This window comes from Macaca fascicularis, chromosome 15, assembly GCF_037993035.2.
Source record: "Macaca fascicularis isolate 582-1 chromosome 15, T2T-MFA8v1.1".
Classification (NCBI taxonomy): domain Eukaryota; kingdom Metazoa; phylum Chordata; class Mammalia; order Primates; family Cercopithecidae; genus Macaca; species Macaca fascicularis.
In genome coordinates this window covers 95,724,914-95,751,009 of record NC_088389.1, presented here as the reverse complement: position 1 = coordinate 95,751,009, position 26,096 = coordinate 95,724,914, and the positions used below count along the sequence as shown (strand labels likewise).

The 26,096-nt window shown below is 36.7% G+C and overlaps 1 protein-coding gene across 26 annotated transcripts in view; it reads right to left on the bottom strand.

The window, feature by feature from the left end:
- RFX3 (regulatory factor X3) overlaps positions 1 to 26,096 on the bottom strand; it is a 312,030-nt gene that overhangs the window by 174,501 nt on the left and 111,433 nt on the right. For all 26 annotated transcript variants that reach the window (XR_012424754.1, XR_012424756.1, XR_012424755.1 and 23 more), the window contains one exon: positions 8,543 to 8,667. Coding sequence is in view for 23 of the 26 variants with exons in the window: in XM_005581818.4 (XP_005581875.1) it covers positions 8,543 to 8,667 (125 nt within the window). In the remaining 3 variants the exon portion in view is untranslated. The remainder of the gene's footprint in view (positions 1 to 8,542; positions 8,668 to 26,096) is intronic.

The window sequence follows — 26,096 nt, the reverse complement described above, 5'->3', positions numbered from 1 at the left end:
TAAAACTAATCTGGCTGGCTATGGAATAGCAGGAAGACATTTTCCTTTGTCTTTCTCCTGGATGTTTAACTCAGTTCTAGGACAAGCAGGGGTTAGACAATCTCCTAGGTTGGGGCATAAAATGAAGAACAACGAAAATCTACAAGAAACTCTTTACTGAATCATTCAAGAATGAAGATTGAGAAGGAGCAATCCATTGCTAGTCATATTCTATAGGGACCCATCAGTCCAAAAAGTCTTTATAAAGATGGTAAGACGGGTAATATCAAATTTTGAGTTTCTAGTCAAAATACTAAAGATATTTTTATCGATTTTATTGAATTGGACAACCATGTCTGTATTTGGAAATAAGATTCTATGATGTTCTGTGAGATAATGAAAAGACAGGAAATTTCATATAGCATTTCAGATTGAGTATCCCTAATCCAAAAATCAAAACGCTGAAATGCTCCAAAATTCTAAACTTTTTGAGTGCCAGTATGACACCACAAGAAGAAAATTCCACACCCGACCTCAAGTAATAGGCTGCACAAAATTACTTAAAATATTGTTTGAACTCATCCTCAGGATATGTGTATAAGGTATACATAAAAATACATATATTTCATGTTTAATGCCAGGTGCCACCCCCAAGATCTCTCATCATGTATATTGCAAATATTCCACAATCTGAAAAAAATTCCAAAGCAAAAGTACTTCTGTTCCCAGGTATTTCAGGTAAGTAATATTTGCCCTGTACATAGTAAGATCTTGCTATTCTCTGTTCAGAATTTTCTATCCTTGAACCATATTGTCTAAGAAAGTGTGACAAATGGATACTTGAGGTCATATAAAATAAACAAAAAACCATAAAAACAATTTTAGAATTGTTTTATTCAGTACTTACTACACAGTGAAATTAGAAGTCTTATGGCTTTGAAGAAACAGAAGAAGTGTGTAACACTGGAATCCTGAAATTTTCTGGTTTCTCACTGATATGGTTTGGCTGTGTCTCCACCCAAATTTCATCTTGAATTATAACTCCCACAATTCCCACATGTCTTGGGAGCAACCCTGTGGGAGGTGATTGAATCATGAGGGGTGGTACAGTAAATTGGTACCAGTAAAGTGGGGCACTGCTGAAAAGATACCCAAAAATGTAGAAGTGACTTTGGAACTGGGTAACAGGTAGAGGTTGGAACGGTTTGGAGAACTCAGAAGAAGTCAGGAAAATGTGAGAAAGTTTGGAACTCCCTAGAGACTTGTTGAATGGCTTTGGCCAAAATGCTGATAATGATATGGACTATGAAATTCAGGCTGAGGTGGTCTCAGATGCAGATGATAAACTTATTGGGAACTGGAAAAAGGTGACTCTTGTTATGTTTTAGCAGAGACTGACAGCATGTTGCCCCTGCCCTAGAGATTCATGGAACTTTGAACTTGAGAGAGATGGTTTAGGGTATTTGGTGGAAGAAGTTTCTATGCAGCAAAGCATTTAAGATTTGATTCTTGGGTGCTGTTAAAGGCATTCAGTTTCAAAAGGGAAACAGAATATAAATGTTTGGTAAATTTGCAGCCTCACAATGCAATAGAAAAGACATTCCCATTTTCTGAGGAGAAATTCAAGTCAGCTGTAGAAACTTGCATAAGTAATGAGGAGCCGAATGGTAATCACCAAGACATTCTTGACTGAAAGGGACCAACACAGAGCTCGGGTGGTGGTTTCAGAGGGTGCAAGCCTCAAGCCTTGGCAACTTTCCACATGGTGTTGAGCATGCTAGTGCACAGAAGTCAAGAACTGAAGTTGGAGAACCTCTGCCTAGATTTTAGAAGATGTATGAAAACACCTGGATGTCTAGGCAGAAGTTTGCTGTAGGAGCAGAGTCCTCATGGAGAACCTCTGCTAGGACAGTGTGAAAGGGAAATGTCAGGTAGGATTCCCCACACAGATTCCCTACCGGGGTACCACCTACTGGAGCTGTGATAAGAGGGCAACTGTGTTGCGGGAAGTCAGAGACCCCAAACGGAGGAACCGGCTGGAGCCGTGGCAGAGGAACATAAATTGTGAAGATTTCATGGACATTTATCAGTTCCCAAAATTAATACTTTTATAATTTCTTATGCCTGTCTTTCCTGCAATCTCTGAACATAAATTGTGAATATTTCACGGACATTTACCAGTCCCCAAATAATACTCTTATAATTTCTTAGGCCCGTCTTTACTTTAATCTCTTAATCCTGTTATCTTCATAAATTGAGAATGTATGTCACCTCAGGACCACTATTGTACAAGCTGATTGTAAAACATGTGTGTTTGAACAATATGAAATCAGTGCACCTTGAAAAATAACAGAATAACATCGATTTTCAGGGAACAAGGGAAGATAACCATAAGGTCTGACTGCCTGCAGGGTTGGGCAGAATAAAGCCATATTTTTCTCCTTGCAGAGAGCCTATAATTGGATGTGCAAGTAGGAGAGATATCGCTGAATTTTTTTTCCCAGCATGGAATATTAATAATTAATACCCTGGGGAAGGAACACATTCCTGGGGGAGGTCTATAAATGGCTGCTCTGGGAGTGTCTGTCTTATGCGGTTGAAATAAGGATTGAAATACGCCATAGTCTCCTGCAGTACCCTCAGGCTTATAGGGTGGGGAAAAGATCCCGCCCTGGTAAATTTGAGGTCAGAACGGTTCTCTACTCTCGAACCCTGTTTTCTGTTGTTTAAGATGTTTATCAAGACAACATAGACCCTCATTAGTAATTCTAATTTTGCCCATTGCCTTGTGATCTTTGTTTTGCCCATTGCCTTGTGATCTTTGTTTTGCCCTTTGCCTTGTGATCTTTATTGCCCTTTAAAGCATGTGATCTTTGTGACCTACTCCCTGTTTGTACACCTCCTTCCCCTTTTAATGTCGTTAATAAAAACCTGCTGGTTTTGCGTCTCAGGGGACATCACAGACTCACCGATATGTGATGTCACCCCCGGCAGCCCAGCTGTAAAATTCCTTTCTCTCTCTTTATTTCTCAGACCGGTCGACACTTAGGGAAAATAGAAAGAACTTACATCGAAATATTGGGAGTTGGTTCACCTGATACATCGGTCCTCCAGACCCCAGAATGACAGATCCACTGACAGCTTGAACTGTGCATGTGCAAAAGCCGCAAACACTCAAGGCCAGTCCATGAAAGTAGCCAGGAGGGAGGCTGTAGCCTGCAAAGCTACAGGAGCAGAACTTCCCAAGACCATAGGAACCCACCTCATGCATCAGCATAACCTGGATGTGAGACATGGAGTCAAAGGAGATCGTTTGGAGCTTTAAGATTTGACTGCCCCACTGGATTTCAAACTTGCATGGGGCCTGTAGCCCATTTGTTTTGGCCAGTTTCTTCCATTTGGAATGGCTGCATTTACCCAATGCCTGTACCCCCATCATATCTAGGAAGTAACTAACTTGTTTTAATTTTACAGCCTCATAGGCAGAAAGGACTTGTCTTGTCTCAGATGAGACTTCGGACTGTGGACTTTTGAGTTAATGCTGAAATAAGTAAAGACTTTGGGGGACTGTTGGGAAGGCATCATTGGTTTTGAAATTTGAGGACATGAGATTTGGGAGGGGCTGGGGTGGAATGATATAGTTTGGCTATGACCCCACCCAAGTCTCATCTTGAATTGTAATTCCCACATTTCTTGCATGTTGTGGGAGGTAACTGACTCATGAGGGCAGGTCTTTTCTGTGCTGGTCTCATGATAGTGAGTAAGTCTTATGAGATCTGATGGTTTGAGAAATGGGAGTTTCCCTGCAAAAGCTCTCTCTCTTGACCTGCTGCCATCTGTGTAAGACGTGACTTGTTCCTCCTTGCCTTGTGCCATGATTGTGAGGCCTCCCCAGTCACATGGAATTGTAAGTCCCTTAAGTGCTTTTTCCTATATAAATTACCCAGTCTCACATATGTCTTTATTACCAGCATGAAAATGGACTAATACACTCATCATTCTAGTATATTAGGTTGGTGCAAAAATTAAATTAAAATTAATGGCAAAAACCACAATTACTTTTGCACCAACCTATATATAATATTGAAATGTCTCAAAATTTTAAAACATTAGCTATAAACTTTCTCTTTATGTCAAAATCGACAAAGCAAAGTTACAATGAAAAATTGAATCAATAGAAGTAACTACCTTTGACATCAATATCATGATTGCTATATCCATTACGGGTCAGTAACAAAAGCTAGAAACTTTTAAAGGATTTTACTATAGTTTGCAAACCCAAGATAACAGCAGCACATTAACAATTCAAACATTATAGGCATGTCAGAGGAGTAAGGAATTACAGCACTAATCTTGTCAGTTATAGACAATTTACATCCACAGGGATACCACTGGAATATACTGGGGAGCTTAAACCTAACACTGTTCTACTTAAGAAAAAAAAAATAGTAATAATGACAAAGAAGAAAAACAGGCTTCCAAATAATTCTGGGAGGACAACATAACAAGGGTCTCCAGGCAAATATCACAACAAAAAACTGCGTGAAATAAAACACTTTGTTGACAAAAAGAAAATGAGAGTTCTCACCTTCTTTCCTTGGTGTAAAGGAATATAAGGTATCACCTGCCTTGAATGTCCCAGAAGAAAAAGCTAACTTGAGGAACTGAAAAATATGCCTGCTGGGGTGAGCCATATGGTACAGTACAATGTTTTTTCCAAAGTGTGGTCAAGGTGTACACAAGATTAATTTTTCTGAGGTCAAGATTGAAGTGTTGCAGGGGGGTGGTGAGGGTGTGTATGTATAATCTTCTATTTATGGTTAGTGACACTGATTTTCCACTTCTGACAGAAATCCAATTTTTTGTTTTTAATATATGTATTTAATATAAAACATGATTCTATTTAAGAAGCAATCAGGCTCCCTCTACCAACCCCTATGCAGTAAGGTGACTGGCCTTCCCTAACTTTAGTAAAATGTTTGGAGTTTGTTCTTTGGTTTAATCTCTGCATTGAGGAATACCAAGCACGGGAAATATCACATGAAAAAAGAGAAAGATTAATTAAATTAGTGCAATAAATACCCAACTCTTTCCCCAACTCAGCTCCCAGGCAGCCAAGCATTCCCCCACTAGGCAGGAAGTTGGACAAGTCTTCTTAAAAAAATTGACCAGCCAAAGAGGAAAAACAAAAATATTGAACATCAGAGGGTTCTTAATTAAAAAGCCTCGTCAGTGAGATGACCCATTTTGAAGTCAGTAAGACTCACTCATACATTCAAATCAGTATCTTATACCCACATTTTAAAATATGGATAAACACGCACAGATTATCAGACATCAGAGAAAAGCTGTTAACATGAAAGACAGAGACATAGTAAAAAACAAAAGAAAACAGAATAGGGTACCTTAAAAGAGACAAGATAAAGAGAAAAAAAAATTCAACAACTTAAAATAAATTAGTATCTTCAGAGAGGAGAAAGAAAACCATGAAATAAAACATAATATTACGAAAAGGAACACAAAGGAACTTTTTTAAAGTTCTTGAAAATTAAAAAAAAAAAACTGATAGAATTTAAAAATAATAGAAAGGCTGAACAATGAAATTGAAAATAGAACAAAAAAGGTCCAGAAAGTGAAAAACACAAGAAAACAGAGGGGGAGGGAATCATAAATGAAAAAACTGAATAAAGTTTCCCAGAAATGAAAAAGCATGAATGTCCAGACTGAAATGGCCCATCAAAGGTTCTAGCACAGTATTTGAAAATAGGCCCGCATCAATGCACATCATCAAAAAGTTCATAAAACTGGAATTTCAAATATTCTACAAAGTTTCAGAGAAAAAAAATCACATAAACCACATAAAAAAGATCAGAAATCAAATTGGTGTTTGGCTTGTCCATGGCAATCCTGCAAACCAGAAGAAACACAATCATTAAATCTAAGAAAAATAAATGAGTTTTACGGGAAAGGAAGGTAATCAATGCTTACTACAAGGCTGGATTTGAAAAGCATTTATATATCATGGTAGTGTAAGCACTGAATACTTATTTACTAAAATTAAAACATAACATAGATTGAGACATATGAAATTATTGTTTTTGTACATAAAAAAAATATGGTTCGATCTGTCAAGAACATGAGGAATCTGAAGGGTGGGTGGGTGGGTCAGGTTGTGTGTTTGTGTGTTAGAAACCAGAAGGTTATGCCAAGATAATGCTTTAAATGCTTAAAACTAAAAATTCAAGATGCAGTAAAATACGTATATTATCTTTAAGTAAATGGAAGTAAATATCAAAATAACAAGTTTAAAGAAGTCAGTGTAGTTGCCTATGAGGAGTGGTTTGTGGGAGAATGGGGAAGGTTAAAGACCATATTTTTAAAATAACAAACCGTACGAAATTTTTCGACTCTTTACACTATTATATGACCTATTAAGACCTGGTGTAAATATTTGATAATATGTAAATTCAATAAAAAGAAAACTTTTTTCATGTTTATAGAAGGCACCTTCTGGAGATAGGAACACCATTTTCATCACACTCTTGTTAGTGATAGGCACTCTCTCAAAACCATTCTTCCATAGAGATGAAAACCAGAGTGAGTTAAATGTTCAACATTGCCTTTAAAAAGATAACTGTTATCTTTTTAAACTTAGTTATAACAATGTCTGCATTGTTCTTTACTTGCTCTTTGGATGACATGACATAAGCTATCCCTTTCTCAATAAGGTTTGGAGTCTTAAAATTGGTGATGGCATTAATAATAGCAGAGCCTTTTAAATCACCATTTTGAGGACTCATTTTTAATGGTTAAAAAATATATAAAAAGATAAAAACATAACCAATAATGTGGGCACTAAACAATGGGTACACATGGACATACAGATGACAATAATAGATAATGGGGACTCTAAAAGGAGAGAGGGTGGGAAGGGGATAAGTGTTGAAAAATTACCGATTGGGTACAATGTTCGCCATCTGGGTAATGGGTACCCTAGAAGCCCAAACCCCACCATTATGTAATTTATCCATAAAGCAAACCTGCATATGTATCCTCTGGATCTGTAATTTTAAAAAAGACAGAATATGTTTAAAAGAAATAAAAGAAGCATAAGCAATAGATTGAAACGTAACACTGTTTGAAGATCAAAACTACATATAGTTCAATCGAATAAACTGGGAGCTTGTGGGATGGGAAAGATGTGTATGTATATATGGTAGAGTATGCTAAGATTTTTTTTTTTAATCTAAAAAATAAACACAAAACGGCCAGGTGCGGTGGTTCACGCTTGTAATCCCAGCACTTTGGGAGGCCGAGGCGGGCAGATCACGAGGTCAGGAGATCGAGACCATCCTGGTTAACACGGTGAAACCCCATCTCTACTAAAAATACAAAAAATTAGCCGGGCATGGTGGTGGGCCCCTGTAGTCCCAGCTACTTGGGAGGCTAAGGCAGAAGAATGGGGTGAACCCGGGAGGCAGAGCTTGCAGTGAGCCAAGACCGCGCCACTGCACTCCAACCTGGGAGACAGCAAGACTCCTATCTCAAAAAACAAACAAACAAAAAGAATAAAACACAAAACGATTATTTCAGATGTCTTTACTTATCCCAAAAGCCAATGACTTCTGTACGATTCCACCACACTCCCTGCCCAACCCAATTCTATATCCTGTAAAGAATATAACCTTGTATCTATCATTTACAAAAATGTCCTTCATCATCTATAACCCATCTATATCCTTCTCCCTAACCACTTATTTATAATTGTAAGAGCAAAGTTTGCTAAAGAGTCTCTTTAATACTAAGAAATTATAGGCAAATCTTGAATCTCAAGATAATGTTATATGACATATGATCTTTCTCACTTATGTTCTCACCACTCTTTAGAAGAAATCACAGGCCAGTGTGTTCACAATCCACATACATGAACAACATTACTTTGTCAGTATCTTTCCAAAACAAGTCAACTGCCCTGCATATGAATAAGACCTGTAGTTAATATCTGATGATAAATTCGCTTCCAACTTTTAAATGGCATGAGTCAGATCTCCAGACCTTTAAGATTATTCTATTTTCATTCAACAGTATTTATCAGCCACCTAATGCCAAGGCACTTTCTAAAATACCACAAAGGCAAAATCCCTGCCTGGAAGGTACATACATCCTATTAAGTACTACTGTGAGCCACCTAATAAAGAATAATATTGCTGACATTTCAATACGAAAGAAATAGAAAGTTGTGATAAACAATGGGGAGCAAAGAGAAGGAGAAAACTTTGGGTGGTCATGTCAGAAAAAATAACTCGCTTCAGGAGTCAAGACAGGCTGTTTGAGAATAGAGATTGTAACTTAAGTATTCATTTTTGTATCCCTATAGCCCAGCACAGAAAGAAGCTGGCATATCCAAGAAATGCTCAAGAAACATTTGCTGAATGAACCTAAAAACTGAAGTATGCCTGTCATAGCAAGACAGTAAAGTCCAAATAATCTTTGGATACAGGTATGTTGGACAGCCAACATAATGAAAGTAACAGCATCTTTTCTAAGTTCAGCAGCTCCTTACCTGTTGTTGTACTGGTACTTGCTGTACCACCTGCGTAGGCACTGCTGCTTGACTAGCCACCGAAGTTTGTAAGGTCACTGTCGAGCCTGTGTCTGACCCAGTCTCTGATGTCTGCATGATGGTCTCTGAAACAGATTAAAATGAAATTAAAGTTTAAAATGTTACTCCTCCATGACTAGCTTCCTTACAATTGTTCTTAAAATCCTATACTAAAACTAACTTTCAACTCTTATACCTCTTATCCCAACATACTACCATGATAGTCCATGCACATATGTATATAGTCATTTTGACCACTTAATAAATACAGAAAATTACTTATCCACTTTCTTTAAAAAAATTCCCATTAGCACCACTTATCCTGAGACTATCTGGGTTAAATTTCATTGAAAGCTACCTTCTATCTCATCTGTTATAAATTGTTTAAATCCCTTCATAAACTATCATCCAAAATTATGTCAAAATGCTCTTATAAGCCAATAAGCCACCTGGGAATGCATATCAGAAGATAAAACTACCAATAAGCCACCTGGGAGAGCATATCAGAAGATAAAAGACATAGATTTGGAAATTCGCCTTCTATGGACTATATTCGACTCCCCACTCCGGTTTTGTTTGATGTAAATGTCACGAATTCTACTTTCTAGACACTTTTATAGGCTGTCAGGATGTCACCAGAGCATAATTTAGAGTAAATCATTTCTAAGGTCCTTTCCAACTTAAAACAAACAGAGAGTCAAATCATGAGTGAATTCCCATTCACAATTGCTTCAAAGAGAATAAAATACCTAGGAATCCAACTTAAAGGGATGTGAAGGACCTCTTCAAGGAGAACTATAAACCACTGCTCAATGAAATAAAAGAGGACACGAACAAATGGAAAAACATTCCATGCCATCCCCATCAAGCTACCAATGACTTTCTTCACATTATTGGAAAAAACTACTTTAAAGTTCATATGGAACCAAAAAAGAGCCCACATTGCCAAGTCAATCCTAAGCCAAAAGAACAAAGCTAGAGGCATCACACTACCTGACTACAAACTATACTACAAGGCTACAGTAACCAAAACAGCATGGTACTGGTACCAAAACAGAGATACAGACTAATGGAACAGAACAGAGCCCTCAGAAATAATACCACACATCTACAGCCATCTGATCTTTGACAAACCTGACAAAAGCAAGAAATGGGGAAAGAATTCCCTATTTAATAAATGGTGCTGGGAAAACTGGCTAGCCATCTGTAGAAAGCTGAAACTGGGTCCCTTCCTTACACCTTACACAAAAATTAATTCAAGATGGATTAAAGACTTAAATGTTAGACCTAAAACCATAAAAACCCTAGGAGAAAACCTAGGCAATACCATTTAGGAAATAGGCATGGGCAAGGACTTCATGTCTAAAACACCAAAAGCAATGGCAACAAAAGCCAAAATTGACAAATGGGATCTCATTAAACTAAAGAGCCTCTGCACAGCAAGAGAACTGCCATCAGAGTGAATAGGCAACCAACCTACAGAATGGGAAAAAATTTTTGCAATCTGCTCATCTGACAAAGGGCTAATATCCAGAATCTACAAAGAACTCAAACAAATTTACAAGGAAAAAAAAACCCCATCAAAAAGTGGGCGAAGGATATGAACAGACACTTCTCAGAAAAAGACATTTATGCAGCCAACAGACACACGAAAAAATACTCATCATCACTGGCCATCAGAGAAATGCAAATCAAAAACACAATGAGATACCATCTCACACAAATTAGAATGGCGATCATTAAAAAGTCAGGAAACAACAGGTACCGGAGAGGATGTGGAGAAACAGAACACTTTTACACCGTTGGCGGGACTGTAAACTAGTTCAACCATTGTAGGAGACAGTGTGGCAACTCCTCAAGGATCTAGAACTAAAAATACCATATGACCCAGCAATCCCATTACTGAGTCTATACCCAAAGGATTAGAAATCATGGTGCTATAAAGACACATGCACAGATATGTTTATTGCAGCACTATTCACAGTAGCAAAGACTTGGAACCAACCCAAATGTCCATCAATGACAGACTAGATTAGGAAAATGTGGCACATACACACCATGGAATACTATGCAGCCATAAAAAAGGATGAGTTCATGTCCTTTGTAGGGACATGGATGCAGCTGGAAACCATCATTCTCAGCAAACTATCTCAAGGACAAAAAACCAAACACCGCATATTCTCACTCATAGGTAGGAACTGAACAATGAGAACACTTGGACACAGGAAGGGAAACATCACACACCAGGGCCTGTTGTGGGATTGGGGGAGGGGACATGTATACATATGTAACAAACCTGCATGTTGTGCACATATACCCTAGAACTTAAAGTATAATTTTAAAAAAAACTATTTGGTGATCTAAAACAATTAATGTATATCCAAAAGCCAACTGATATACCCTAAACTTAGCCAAAGAATCAAGTTAACTAATTTTGTGTATCGTATCATATGGTACTAAAATCAAAATTTGATTATAGTCTTATACAAAGATAGCCCCAAATCCATAACATTTAATACAGTTGAAAGATGGGGGAGACTACTATCATGTAAGTGAGATTTGTAAACAAAGACATGTACTTTCTCTCATTCACAATTAAACACGCCACGTTTCTCAGTTTTGCCTGACCTGCCAACATAGGAGTAAATTTTGCATTGTTTACTCTAACAAGAATGCTTTCTCCGGCTTCCTGGCCTTGACATTCCCTTTTACTACTTATGCATTCAATGAAATGAATATGAATTTCCTTGTTATTGAGCAAAGACCAGATTTCTAACTTTCTTTCCTGGAGGAATGCAGCAAAAGAAACAGTGTTTAACTGGTAGCATAAGAAAAACACTGCATCATAGTTTAAATCTATATGAAGTATAGTGAACATTAAGTTTCATTAAGAAATTGTTGAAAGAGTATTCAGTTTTTCAAGGAGAAAATTAATCCTTCTTGGCATCTTTTGTCACAGCATGACTTCTTGTAATTTTCCCCCAAAACCTTCAATCATATTCAATTTCAGAAACGGACCTCTAAAGACAACACATGTATTTGTCTTTTTTATAAATGAGGACACTAAAGCCCAGAGAAATTAAGAGACTTGTTCAAGGTAACAGGAGTAGACTTGGGACTGCGCTTTTTCTCTTTGAATCTGTGCTTAATTTTCTTTCTACACTTTGACATTGGCATCGTTCTAAGTGATTATTTTCTCATTCTTTTGTTAGTCAACCCCTAAAGCGGCACAATAAACCTTGTACATACAAAAGGCATAGCAGTAACAACTAGCATTGATTGTTTAACATATGCTAAGAATTATTTTAAGTGTTTGATATATTTATTAATTTAAAAATTAATCCGTGTAACAACCCAATGCGGTTGGTATGATCATAATTTGCATTTACAGATGAGGAACCTCAGGCATAGAGAGCAAAAGTGACTAGAAGTTTACAAAATAAAAGGAAAGTGATAAATTCAGTGGCTAATTCTCCTAGATGGGTTAGCTAATGTTCAGCTCCAGCTTATCGTATGTGGGAAACTTCCTTCCATTTTCCAAAAGAAGCTGAGAATCCAGATTTTTATGTGAAATCTCACAAATGGTGGTTTATTTAAACGTAGTACTGATCTCCAAACACACACGCACAGACACATACACACCTTTGAACTAGCATTAAGACCACAGAAATGACCAAAAATGTTTGCGAATGACAGTATTTTTTACTACACAAAATTCTTGCCTAACGAGTATCACCAGAGGACCTACAGTTCTCAAAATTTGTGGAGAGAATACACAAATTAAGAACCCAGTCTGTGCCTTTTCCTCTTTCTTCTACCATAGACCGGGGGGGTGGGGGGGGGCGGGGTTAAGGGGAGTGGGGAAGAAAGCAAAAGCCAGGGTCCTTTGATTTATTATATATTTATATGTCATTTGTGCCATAGCAGAGGAACTATTAGTAAGAGTGAGGCAATGCTTTTCTGGAAAGAATAAGGAATGAACCAGACATTAGATATCATCTTCTGTGAGGTTTTTTTCAGTCTCTCTTGCCAACTCCAAGATGGCTGGTGGCCTCTGTCAGTTTAGTGTACAGATGAGGAAGACAGCGTTGCCAGTTATAGCTTCGCCTTTAAGCTGTTCAATTAAGAGTAGATGAGTTTCTTACAATGATGTCACTCGCACTAAATCTGCCTATTTCCCCCAAAGCTGGATGGGAATGTTCCAGAGGCTAACTTGTTTGTGCATACATTGTATTACAGACTAGTCTGCATACTTTTTTGGTAAATGACCCATACTTTGACATCTACTGTTTTAGATCAAACACATGCAAGGACGTAAAGAAAAAAGTTCTCTTTAAAAATTAAAACGACCTTTAAAGTAATTCTTAACAACTCCCAATAAGCCTCCTGGGAGAGCATATCAGAAGATAAAACACATAGATTTGGAAATTGGCCTTCTATGGACTATATTCGACTCCCCACTCAGGTTTTGTTTGACTCAGAGTGATTACAAAATTCTTAATTGCTAACATTTGAAAATCAGAAAACTTTGTACTAGAAAACAAATTTCCAGGCTGGGCACAATGGCTCAAGTCTGTAATACCAACACTTTGGGAGGCCAAGGTGGATGAATCACCTGAGGTCAGGAGTTCAAGACCACCCTGGCCAATATGGTGAATATGGTGACACCCCATTTCTATTTAAAAAAAAAAAAAAAATAGCTGGGCGTGGTGGTGGGCGCCTGTAATCCCAGCTACTACGGAGGCTGAGACAGGAGAATCCCTTGATCTCAGCAGTGAGCTGAGATCGCGACACTGCACTCCAGCCTGGGTGACAAGAGCAAAACTCTGTCTCAAAACAAAACAAAACAAAACAAAAAAGTTTCCAGAATTTCTTGAAATATCTGAAAGTTTTAAAGAGGTGAGCACATATTATGTGTTCTACAGGCAAATTATTTAAATGGCTATACTCTTTTCAATTGACTGGCCTCTATAGGAATTTGAGTTTGTGACTCTTTCAAGGATAATCAGAAATCTATTTCTACAAATAAAGATTGAAAGTAGAAAACTGCTTTTTGAGGGGGCCAGGCGCGGTGGCTCTCGCATGTAATCCCAGTACTTTGGGAGGCCAAGGGGAGCGGATCACGAGGTCAGGAGCTTGAGACCAGCCTGAACAACATGGTGAAACCTCGTCTCTACTAAAATACAAAAATCAGCCAGGCGTGGGGGCGCACGCCTGTAACCCCAGCTACTCAGGAAGCTGAGGCAGGAGAGTCGCTTGAACCTAGGAGGAGGAGGTTGATTTGAGCCGAGATCGTGCCACTGCACTCTAGCCTGGACGACAGAGAGAGACTCTCAAAAAAAAAAAAAAAAAGAAAGAAAATTGCTTTTCGGGTTTAAAACAATATTGATGACATTTATACTAATTTTACACAGAAAAGTAATACCCAAGCTTAGACCATTTTACTGCTAGAAATGTATCACTAGATTAAAACTATGATTTTCCTCATTTTAAAAATGAGTTAACTGAGGCCCAGAGATGTTACATCACTTACCCAAGGCCATACAGACACTGCACAAAGAGAAGTAAAGAAAGGCAAACTGATGAATTTTTAGAATGAGATGGGGAAAAAAGAAAAAGTTGTGAACTATTTAATAGGAGGAATCTTTATAGAATAGAGTGGGGGAAATAAGATAGGTAAAAAAAACAATGGTTGTAAAACATAAAGCTAGTGGAGTCATACAGAACTTTCCATCTAACCTCCAGCTGTATCTATAAACCACATCCAAACTGTTACATAAAGCCTAGTCCTGCACAACCAAGTATCACATCAAGTATCAACCAAGTCCTAGCACATGTTCTGTTTATTCCCAAATGACTGCTCATAGGTCTGATCGACTTGGTTCCTGGATTATTGGGTCATGACAGTTGATAAAAACTTAGCCTCTCTTTCGTGTCTCCATTTTCCTTCATAGACACAATTTCATTTTCCTCTGATTTCACTATCTTCGGCCTTGACAGAGAGGCTCTCTTTGCCATGCTTTATGACATTAGAGGGTATCAATCATATCCATTCCACAGATTGACTGAAAAGATCATAATTTGGCCCCTCATTTAATAGGTCTTTTCCTGGTGCCAGGCACTACACTAAGTGCTTTAAATACATTTTCTAGTTCAATCTTCAGAAGAATCCCCTGATGGAGGTGTTATCCCCACTTAAGAAATAAAGAAACTGAGGCACAAAATAAATAACTTGCCAAAAGCCACAAAACTAGTAAGAGAAAAAGCCTGAATTCACTTGATGTCTGTCTGACTCTAAAGCGCATGATATCAACCAGTACATAAACTGCTTTGCAATATCATGATGGTAGGGCTTCCAAAGAAAAGCTAGAGACTGTTGGTCTAGACAGCAATCTTTGGGGTTCTCAATCGATATTACATGATTTACACTTCCAACAACAATAGAAAGACATCCCCTCTTTCTGACACCAAAGTTAGGAAGTATTTCTTCTCTTTCAACTGAGACCATATAACCCAACGAATACGTATCTTTCCAGAGGCATTTTTAGTGATTAATTCTGAAGACCTGATAAAAACAGCAGATCAATTAGAATGTTAAAGCATGTTTGAGGAGTATAACCCTCCTGCCAAATTCTGCTAAACAGATCACTGAAGCCCACTGACACATTCATAGTATTCTGGTAGGCTTCCAACATTTCTGCAAAGTAAGGATCATCACAGGAGAGCAGTGTCCTAGCATGCTCCATTTTAGGTTTTGTTTTATTCCCAGCATAATCACTTATGAGTACATTTGAGGTGTTCCCATTCATCCAGCAGTGGTTTCTGGTGTTTTGTTTATGTTTGGGAGTAATTTGGTTAGTTTACTTTCTTCACAGCCTTCTTTCAAGTGATATTTGTTTATCAGTCACAAATGCCGTCACATTAATCCATTTTGATAAGCTAAATAAACCCCTGCAGTTTGTCAATGATGCAGCCCATATGTAAATGAGTTGTATATTCTTACAGGAGAGATATGCACAATTTCAGTCTAGTCATTCTCGTCTAATGTGGCTGTCAGGTGTGTCATGAGCAACAGATGCTTGTTTGACAAAGGACCTTTTTATTCTGGCTAATTAAGCAGTTGGACACACCCGCCTGTTAACGGTTCTGCTTTGTACAGCCAGCTCTGACTGAATCATTTGAATCTACAGCTAAATAGGCCACATTTTGAAAGAAGGCTAATTAACCCCTAGGAGAAGGAAAAGATATTGCAAAAACCCAGCTGCTGAAAGGAACAAGATTAGCATTTCTTCAACCTGATGGGTAAAACCTAGGCAAAGCAAATGTGTTTGGAACAAACATGCATTATTGCAAGTTTTAAGGCATTCGAATGTTCTTTGTGGAACTTCCTGAATGTTATTTAATACACTCAAATTCACAGTTGGATTCCTTTTATCACTCACAATGTACATGCCAGATTAAATGGATTAATAGTCTGACCTAATCAATTACTTATCAAACACAACTATGTTACTGGGCTAGCTTAAAAATAGGTAGTATCCACCTAATTTTTATTGGGGTCTTTCATCCTGAAATAATTTGCTCTCCTAAAGAGCAAAGTGTGCAAAGTTTGGTTCCACTACACTTACTGTATTATTTTTAACACTGAGGAATGTAACTGGTTTTAATTCAGTATAGAAAACAAAGACCTGTAATTTAATTTTCAAGCTCAACAGAGAATTTCCTTCCTTTTTCCTTAGCATAGAAAGACAAAAGATGCTAGCTCCCATTCCTACTTGAACCAAATTAGCCAAAATTATGATGATAGTTACTTAATGGGTATAGTGAAAATAAACGACATCTAAAATGTGATCATATTCAAGAATAACTTATTTACAAGAGCATTAGAAACCTGGTTCAACATAAGATCATAGAAATGTCATTTACAGAAAAAAATGTTTTGCAGGTGAAAATTACTATTTTTAAAACATAGAACAAGGAGTTTAACATTGGTGTGTTGGTGTGCTTTTACATAAAGACCCAAAATTATTGTAATTGAAGTTCTGCAGCATAACACTTTTATTACTAATGCTCTGATTCAGCATCAGCATTCCTAAATAAAAGCTGGAAAATAATAGTAGCATATATAGCGTCTATGGCAGTTAAGATTTCTATTAAAATTAAGACAACTAAAATGAACAATGCTTTTGGGGAGGAAATTACTGACATTTAACATAAATTTGGTACAAAATGTACAAAATTCTGACTATTCTGGAGTAGATAATGAACAATATTAAGATAACTGTAACAACAAAAAAAAACCTAAGGACATTAGACAACTTCAAGAAAGACAATGTACAATGATGAGGCATAGTAGAAATTATTAATGCATATATATGTTACACATATATAAGTATTTTAAACATGTTTAGTCACATGCTACATTTAAATACATGTTTAAATAGTCACGTATTAAATTTAGTTTCTTAAAACTCTGGCAAAAAATATATTGAGCTGATTACTTCACCTACAAATTTCTTCCACCTTCACCCAGTACAAATGAAAAAACTAGTTAAACTACAAACTGTAGTCAAACACCAACCCTTCTTTATATAAAACACATCCTTGTGAAAATTTATTCATTGTAAAACACGGGGCTTTATCAAATCAATAAATCACGTAAATGAGGAATGTAAAAAGAAAATTCATGATTTTCTGTATTATAAAAATGCTGCCTCTTTATTTAGGTTTGATGTTGTAATCCTCATGACTGTGTACAATAAATCTTTGTACTAAACTGATCTGTAGAAAAATGATGGAATGATAATAGTGTAGACTGTTCAGCAGTCATCTTCCTGTGATAACTGATGACAGTGATTAATGTTGAAGCTGATTAATCAGCACACTGGTAACATATACAGGTTGCCTGGGTAACTTTTTTCACTTTTCAAAGGTTTTCTCTTAACTAATTCTTTCCTTGACTCGGAATAGATTATGAAAAACTATTACTTAAAGAGAGAAATGAAATTACTGTAATTTTTATCTTAAAGAACTAATTACCAAAATCTAAAATAAAACAATCCCCTTAACACTGAAGCCAAAGTGCTGGAAAGACATACAGGACAGGAGCAAAGGGAGGCAAAGATTAGCTTAAAAGGCAGCATTATTTACAGAGCCACAAAAGAAACGAGCAGGTAATACTGCACCAGAGTTTCCTTTAGATTTTATAGGGAGTGACAGCCAGAACAGAAATTCTTAATTTTCTTCACATCAGAAAAGACTCCAATGACAGTGTTCCTCTTAGATTATCTTGCCTACACAATAATTTTTTTTTTCCTCTCTTCTCTTTTTCTTTTTATAAAACTGCAGAATAGAGTCTTTTGCAGTTGCTAACTATTCTGACAGGCTCAAAGAGATCAACACATCTAAAAGAGAAAAATAATACTGTATAATAACATTGCTAATAATGGAAACAATATACCCCATTTTAAATGTACAATATCTTAAAGAACAGAATTCTCATTACTGCCATTTTCTGGCAAATGTAGTGAACATGGGTGTAAGTGGACCTCAAAAAAACCTCTATATATTCACAGACACATAAATTCTGAAAACACTTGCTGTAAAACATAATGCTATTAAATTTTTACATTGATTTTCATTATATGTATATACACTTGGAATAAAGACTTGGCCAAAGGATAAAAATGTAAACAGATTAAAGACTATAGCCAATTCTGTAAATTCAGATACTTAACAGAAAAATTATTTCTCTGTAAAAATCAGTAAAATTTGAAATAAGTCATCTATACTGAATTACAAACAGTTCCACTGGTACTTATCTATGGGAACTGGTGATGCACTCCGTGGATGGCTGTCCTTCCAATTTGGTATGAAGCATTTTCTTGCCTTCAGAAACAAGAATTCCTTTAAAATCTCATTACTATATAGCTACATCGTCTAAAGTTGGTTATCCTAGGCTGTCTCATAAATAATGAGTTAATATCCTTAACTGGGTTTATTATAATGCTCAAAATCAACTGTAAATTCTTTACAAAAATATAGTTGTCATTATATAACATTTTAGATAAGTGTGAAATTTCATATAATAAGTTTCATTGTCATCTCTCTCATTATACTTTGGTGGTCTTCCATAGAGACTAAAATGGGGAAAAAACTCTTCTTTTATCCTTGATAATACATTAATTATAACATCCCAATCACTACTTTCATTACCAAACTTGTTCAGAAGAGTTATCTACAGTCACTGTCTTCATTTCTGCCCATTCTATTCCACCACTGACACCTTGTTATTTAGTTTCTGCCATATCCCTCCAAGAGAAGATCATCTTTTCCAAAGTCACCAAGGAACAATCTTTTAATCTGCAAATTCTATGACCTTTTCTTATTTTTCACACTCATTGTACTATCAAATTACACTTGAAATTAATAACAATCTCTTTTATCAAAAAGCTCTTCCTCCTTGCCTTCCAAGACATTCAATTTTTCTGATTTTCTTCCTAACTGTCTGGCCAGTCTTTCTATTTGCCTCAGAAGTTTAATTTCTTCCCTTTGAACAGGGAAAAAAAAAAAAAAAAAAAAAAAAAAAAAAAAAAAAGAGTTGAGCTGGGGTGTATTCTGCTCTCTCAACACTCTGTTTTAAAGAGTTTGGTCACTAGTAACTATTATCCGTATGTGAATAACTCCCAAATCTGTAACTCTATCAATAATCTTTCCTTCTATTGAGCTACAGTTCTATATCTTTAACTACCCATTGAATCTTTTTAAATACCCTATCATCATTACTAGTCCACCTGTTTACATGAAATCATCAAAATTCGATTTAGATTTTCATCCTTTCTGTTAAACGTTCTGCCAATAACTGCTGTTACATGCCTTGGGGGATACACAGTCTGCCCTCAATGAATTCAAATTCTACTGACAGCATAAGATAAAAGTGGTAATCTTGGGATCCAGTCATCTTGGCATCATTTTTTCTCAAAGAAGCCTAGTAAGAGCCAGATTTCTTTTTTTCTCTCATCTTCCAAATTTAATAAATTACTGAGTCTGCTTCCTAATTATGTCTCAAAAATATACCCACATATCTATATCTCGCCACACAGATCCCTAGAGTTCAGGCCACTACCTACAATAGGTTCTTAGTGCCCTCAGAATAAACTGCAAACCCTTAACAAGGCTTAGGAGGCTCTTTAGAATATAGCCCCTGCCTACTACTGTCTTCCCAAGAGTATATACAGTCCAGCCTTATGGAACTACCCACAGTTCCCCAACCCTGGAGCATTTGGTTTTTTGTCTTGTTTTGTTTTTGTGAGACAAGGTCTCACTGTGATGCCCAGGCTGCAGTGCAGTGGCACAAACTTGGCTCACTCTGCAGCCTCAACCTCCCAGGCCCTGGTGATCCTCCCATCTCAGCCTCCTGAGTAGCTGGGACCACGTGCACGTACCACCACGCCTGGCAACTAATTTTTTGGATTTTTTTGTAGAGACAGGGTTTCACCATGTTGCCCACCCTAGTCTCAAAGTCCTGGATTCAAGCAACCCACCTGCCTCAGCCTCCCGAAATGCTGGGATTACAGGCATGAGCCACTGACTCAGCCAACCCTGGGGACATTTGAACAGGTATTTTCTTCTGCTTGAAACAATTTTTCCTTCTTACCTCCTCTAATCTTCACTTTGTCTTTCAGGTCTCAGGGGAAATCCTACTTTCTCCTGATAGCTTCCCAAACAACCACTGCTTTTCCACCTTGCTCTTAACAAGTCCGAATCTAGTGTCCGCCTGGTATTCCCATAGCACACTATCTTTACTCAGTACACAGCAATTATCACATCTATAGTGTAAGTGTGTCTCCAACAAGACTACAAACTCCATGAATTCATGGACTATACTTATCTTTTTCACCTACATATGTAGCCACAGCACCCAATATATACATAGAATCTTTGATTTGTTGAAAGAATAATCTCCAAAGAAGATGAGTTTAAGACCCTATTGAAACATTAATATTAGAATATGCTGTACTAGAGGCATCTTCTATATAATTTTTAAAAAATTCTACATAAACGTAATTGTATATCACAGCCATTTTAAATCAAATTATTAAGTGTTTTTCTTAATTTTCTAGTGTGACTTCATGTTCAATTTCTATTACAACAGAATTTTATAACAATTCCCATATTCAAAGAATTAAAAGACTCAAAAGACTTTGGGTATAGTTTTTTAAAATAAAGAAACAAGATAAGGATTAAGTAAACTCAAATGAACAAATCAAGTCTTCAGCTATTGCTCTGAACCTTCTGACATATCATTTACTGTGTTTTAATAAGTACACCTGATTCACTGAATTGTGGATTCAGATCTAATGCTCTAATCATGTCTTCTTAGAATAAGTGGCCTGGTATGATTCCTTTGTTTTTATGGGACAGAAGCACTCAGAGATCTTTAATAGCTGAAATGCTAAGAATAAGTAATTAGCCTAATAGTAATTGTTCTGACTTCATCGTTAATTAACCACTTGAAATATATTTGAGCTTGGTAACATTCAACTGATATTCTGCTATGTTCTCTTAATAATCATTGAAACTTTCTACCAAAAAAAGGTATTCTAAGAAGCCTCTAGTTACTAATTAGTTAACACACTTAGAAATCCTGATGTAGGTACTATTATTATCCCGTTTATTATGGATGAGAAAACTAAGGCATATAACTTAAACAATTCTATCAGCACCAAGGTCATATAACTTCATATAACTAGAAATGGGCAGAGTGAGAACTTGAATATGCTATACCACCTGCTAAGTCAAGGAGCAACATTTTGTTTCATTCTTTTTTTTAACCTACCCATATGCAGTATTAGGCTAAAAATATGACAACTATTTAGATGTTTAACACAGCAACTATTATGTAGTCCTGTCTAGAGTCTTTTCTATGTTTTCATTCTTCTATATTATGGAAATTAGATATGCTGTAATTTTTTAATCCAGTTAATAGTTTTCCAAAAAATATCTTAATTTCATTTCCAGCAATGCAGAGTATCTGACAAGATGACTGTCTATTCTGTAGATCTTAGCTAAGACTAATAAAAATGACTGAATCATGGAATATTCAGAGTTTCTATACTAACTCTGCTGAAGCATCCATACAGACGGGCTTGGTGGAATTTGAATTAGGGCTCAGAAAATTTAAAAATCAATGTGCCACAATACAATATCTTTTCTTTCTGAAATCTCAGAGTTGAGCTCTCAGGTACACACCATCACACCTACTTCTAAAGGAGTAGGAATGACGGCCTACAGCTTCTCAAGACACCAAAAGAAAGGGCAATCTCAACTCATTCATTCACCAATGAGTTGGTTTCAGTGAGTCTCCGGCACAGGTGCCAGGGGTTGTTGCTCCCTGACCTTTACATTTGATCACAAATTGCATTCAGCAATGGCAAGAAAATGATATTTAACTCTACTTACTAATGGCACTGCAATCAAGAGCAATAACTGAGAAACAGACAGAGCTTTAAGAAAGGCTGTAGGCCAAAGACACTGTTCAGGGTAATTAAGCCCCACAGCAATCCCATAGGTAATCCTGCAGTACAACTAACGTCTCTATTCCTGCTTGAGCACAGGGCCACCCTTCCTTGGTGCATGCCAAATAATTCATCATATACCCTGATCTTTTCATTTTGTTGTTTCAGTCAATCATGCTTATATAGGACATGTTTTGTTACAAGGATCGGCCAAGCAGAGGAAAGTAAAAAGCAATTTTTCAAGTCTCACCCAGGCCTTTTTATTGTACTACTTCGTTATTTCAAAAAAGTCTGTGCTGTAGGAGTTATCTCTGTCTCTCTCTGTCTCTCTGTCTCTCTCTCTCTCTCTCTCACACACACACACACACACACACACACAGCCACACACACAGACAACAGGTCTTTGGTATCAAAAGTTAAGTTGGACACACAGTACATCACACAGGCACATGCAAATAAACACAGAGGGAGACCTTCCAAATGGTTCCTACTTGGCTTATAGGGTGTGACTGAGGAAAAAGTGTTCTAACTCCAAATACAGTAGTCTTCCACTACTGCCTCTTTTTCCCCATCCCTGGCACAGATGGTGATGGGGTATGATAAAACTAGGTCTACTTTGCCAAAAATAAACTTATTTTGCCTAATGGCCAATTTGACAAATTACCCATTCAGTCAAAACTTGTTTCTTTTAACCATTTACATTGTTAACAGCTATTTGTACTGAATAAAATAGTTTCAAAGAATCTTTTAAGAATTCTCTGATATTTAAGTTGACGAGTTCAAGCTTTTAATTTACCTGAAATACTGTTGTAATCCAGCACTGTTGTCTATCTATGTTATATTCTGCCATTTTGCTATTTTCTGGTCTAACAACTTTTGGGGATCAGAATCTATTTATTTTAAATCAAAGGGTTATGAACGTTTTGAATACCAAAAAGTGTATAAATTATAGTACAGAAGATTTGTTTCTTTTAACACACTTTCTATCCACTTAAATACATTCTATACTTCCCTTAATTCACACACTTCTTAACCAATTGAATTGGATGAACATGTTGCTTCCATTTTAAGTAACTAAAAAGCATGCAGTATTTGAAGTATCAATGATAAAATTGGCATTCAGCTGAGTTAGACTGATAAATAATTCTATTGCAAAATATCAGGTTTGAAATTGCGATGGAAAAATTAAAATCAAATTAAAACTTAATAATTACTTCCCACTAAAAATTTCAAAAACTTTTGCAGCTATTCTATGCAGCATGATTTGTGATAAACTTTCTATGTAGCTAATACAAACACATTTCAGGCAGTTTATAATTTAGAAAACTGGTCATTGGACAAAATGATAAATCAGAGTATTAGGTAAATTTAACAAAATAGCTATTCAGTGAATTTATGTTTCAGCAAACTGATTTTTAAAAAACTATCTATCTATTCAGTGAATTGATCACCCAGTAAATTTTCTTTTGGTGAAGGAGTAATCAGTTTTCAGATAATTGACCTGCTTCCCAAAATCACAGCCCTTTAAAGCTTAAAAGTATTCAGATCATCGAGTGCAGGCTCCCATTTCACAAAGAATCTGAGAAAAATCAACCAAATGGATCCAACAGTATCAGATCAAGCATTGGAATACAAGACTCCCAATTCCCAGTCAAAAGCTCTTTCTAACAGACTATGGTTAATAAAAGAAAGGAGGAAGGCACTCAGAGGTAGGAAGGCCTGACATATGTGCAAAGCGCTTATTACACAATGAAAGAAATACTCATATAACATGAAGAATGAATCTTAAGAGTTTCTCTTAGACATTTCCAAGTTTCTTTCTCACATAAATGAGTAAGGCTCTGTTTCAGGATGTTTAACAAGATTTCAAGTGAGGCAAACTCTGCGTGTGTGTGTGTGTGTGTGGCGCTATCAACTAAAATGGTTCACAGGACTTTATATTCTATAGGAATTCTGAACCATCTTGCCAACTTGTTTTTCTCTATCTACCAAAATACTTTACATGGAGTATCTTGGTGTTCCATGCTCAGTATTTTATTATTATACAGCGTTTCTGAGTGTTTCAGGCTCAGAATTTTATTATTACATCATCTCTGGATGCCATTTATAATATGCAAACTGACTCTATTTACACTGAAATAAAGAAACCAAAAACACTAATTTCTAGTTTTCCTGGAAGAGGCAAAAAGCAAAATTCAACATAACAGTAATTGTAACCAAAATAAACAGGGAACAAATTCTGAATTTTCACTTGCAGCAAATAAGTGTAATTTTGGGGTGTGAGATGGAAACCTTTTCAATGTAATGGTTTGTGTAACAGCTTTTACAAGGTGCACTTTTCACTGTCAAACAGCATGAAATGCTCATAAGGGTAATCAGTTTTAGATGGCAGGTTTACAAGCTTTCCACAACATGTACTATTTATCCACGTTAAAATGCTTCCCAATTACCTCTTTACATATTATGTTCATGCATTCTTTTAAAAATATTTAAAAACTGCTTTGTATAAATATAACTCTGAAACCAACCATACTGCTTGATTTCTTTAATCATCTGATGCATACTATTGGCTTTTACTAGCTCACAAGTTGCCTATGCCTAATTTTCATAAAAGTAGTATTTCTACAATATGATATTAAGGCAAAGTAGAAGCAAACACCTCCCAGTATAACTGACTCAAAAATTTTATTTTCTATGTAATCTTCCTTAGGAAGGTAATATAAATGATATTCTTGTTGTACCATAACAGTTAGCTAATATTTACATATTATATTCAAAATCAGATACAAATATGGGCTGATTATTTCTCATGATCCATGGAGCCACTTTTCTCACAAACCAAATTTATAAGGATGGTGTTTTCTAAATAAAACTAAAAGGTTATTTACATACAAAAACTCTATTCCCTTTCCCTATAAGGTTTACTCAACATTGAATACATAAATTCTTTTTAAATTAAGACAGCAATGGAAGTTTTTTAAATGTAGGACAGCGAGTCAATCCATCTTCCCCTCTCTCTTTCTCTCCCTTTCTCTCTTGCTCCTTTCTCTCCTTTTTTTTTTTTGAGACAGGGTCTCATTCTTTTGCCAAGGCTGAAGTGCAGTGGCACGATCTTGGCTCACTGCAACCTCCGCCTCCCAGGTTCAAGCAATTCTCCCAAGTAGCTGGGATTACAGGCACCTGCCACCAGCCTGGTTAATTTTTGTATTTTTAGTAGAGATGGGGTTTCAGCCTGGGGGAGCCTCTGCCTCCTGGGTTCAAGTGATCCTCCCACCTCAGCCTCTTGAGTAGCTGAGATTACAGGTGTGTGGCACCACACCCAGCTAATTTTTTTTTTTTTTTGTAGAGAGGGGATTTCACCATGTTGGCCAGGCTGCTCTAGTACGCTGGACCTAAAGTGATCCTCCTACTTCGGCCTCTCAAAGTGCTGGGATTACAGGTGTGAGCCACCACGCGGGCCTCTTGTTCTCTTCTCTACCTTTCCTCCACCTCCAGTTATAAGGACCTAGTCAGTCGCACAGCCAAACACTGGCTACACCAACGGCCCCTCCAAAATACTCTACATATATAAGCCGAATCAGGAGTGCAGCTTAATTGTATCATTTCCTTCTTTGAAATTATTTTCACACATCTGGATGACTACTTGTAACATTATCCATAGGATCTTATAGTCACACCATTTTAAACATTATGGGCATCAAAAATAACAGTTAAGCTATTTTCAGTACTTAGATAAGCCACCTGGCCAAAATATTCAGTGTCTCAAAACAAAGCTTACTGTGAAATAGGATCAGTATCTGATTTGAGTATTCCTGGCTTGTTCTTTCCAAAGTACAGTAGAACTACTTCATAATAAGACCACTGAAGGTCAACACTAATCATGTCATATTACTTTACTTTATCTATGTTCAGAGAAATGTAAGCTCACAGACTCTAAAGCTGGACAGGCCTTCAAGGTGACCTTGAGTCATGGTTAGTGCCATGATCTATTTGAATAT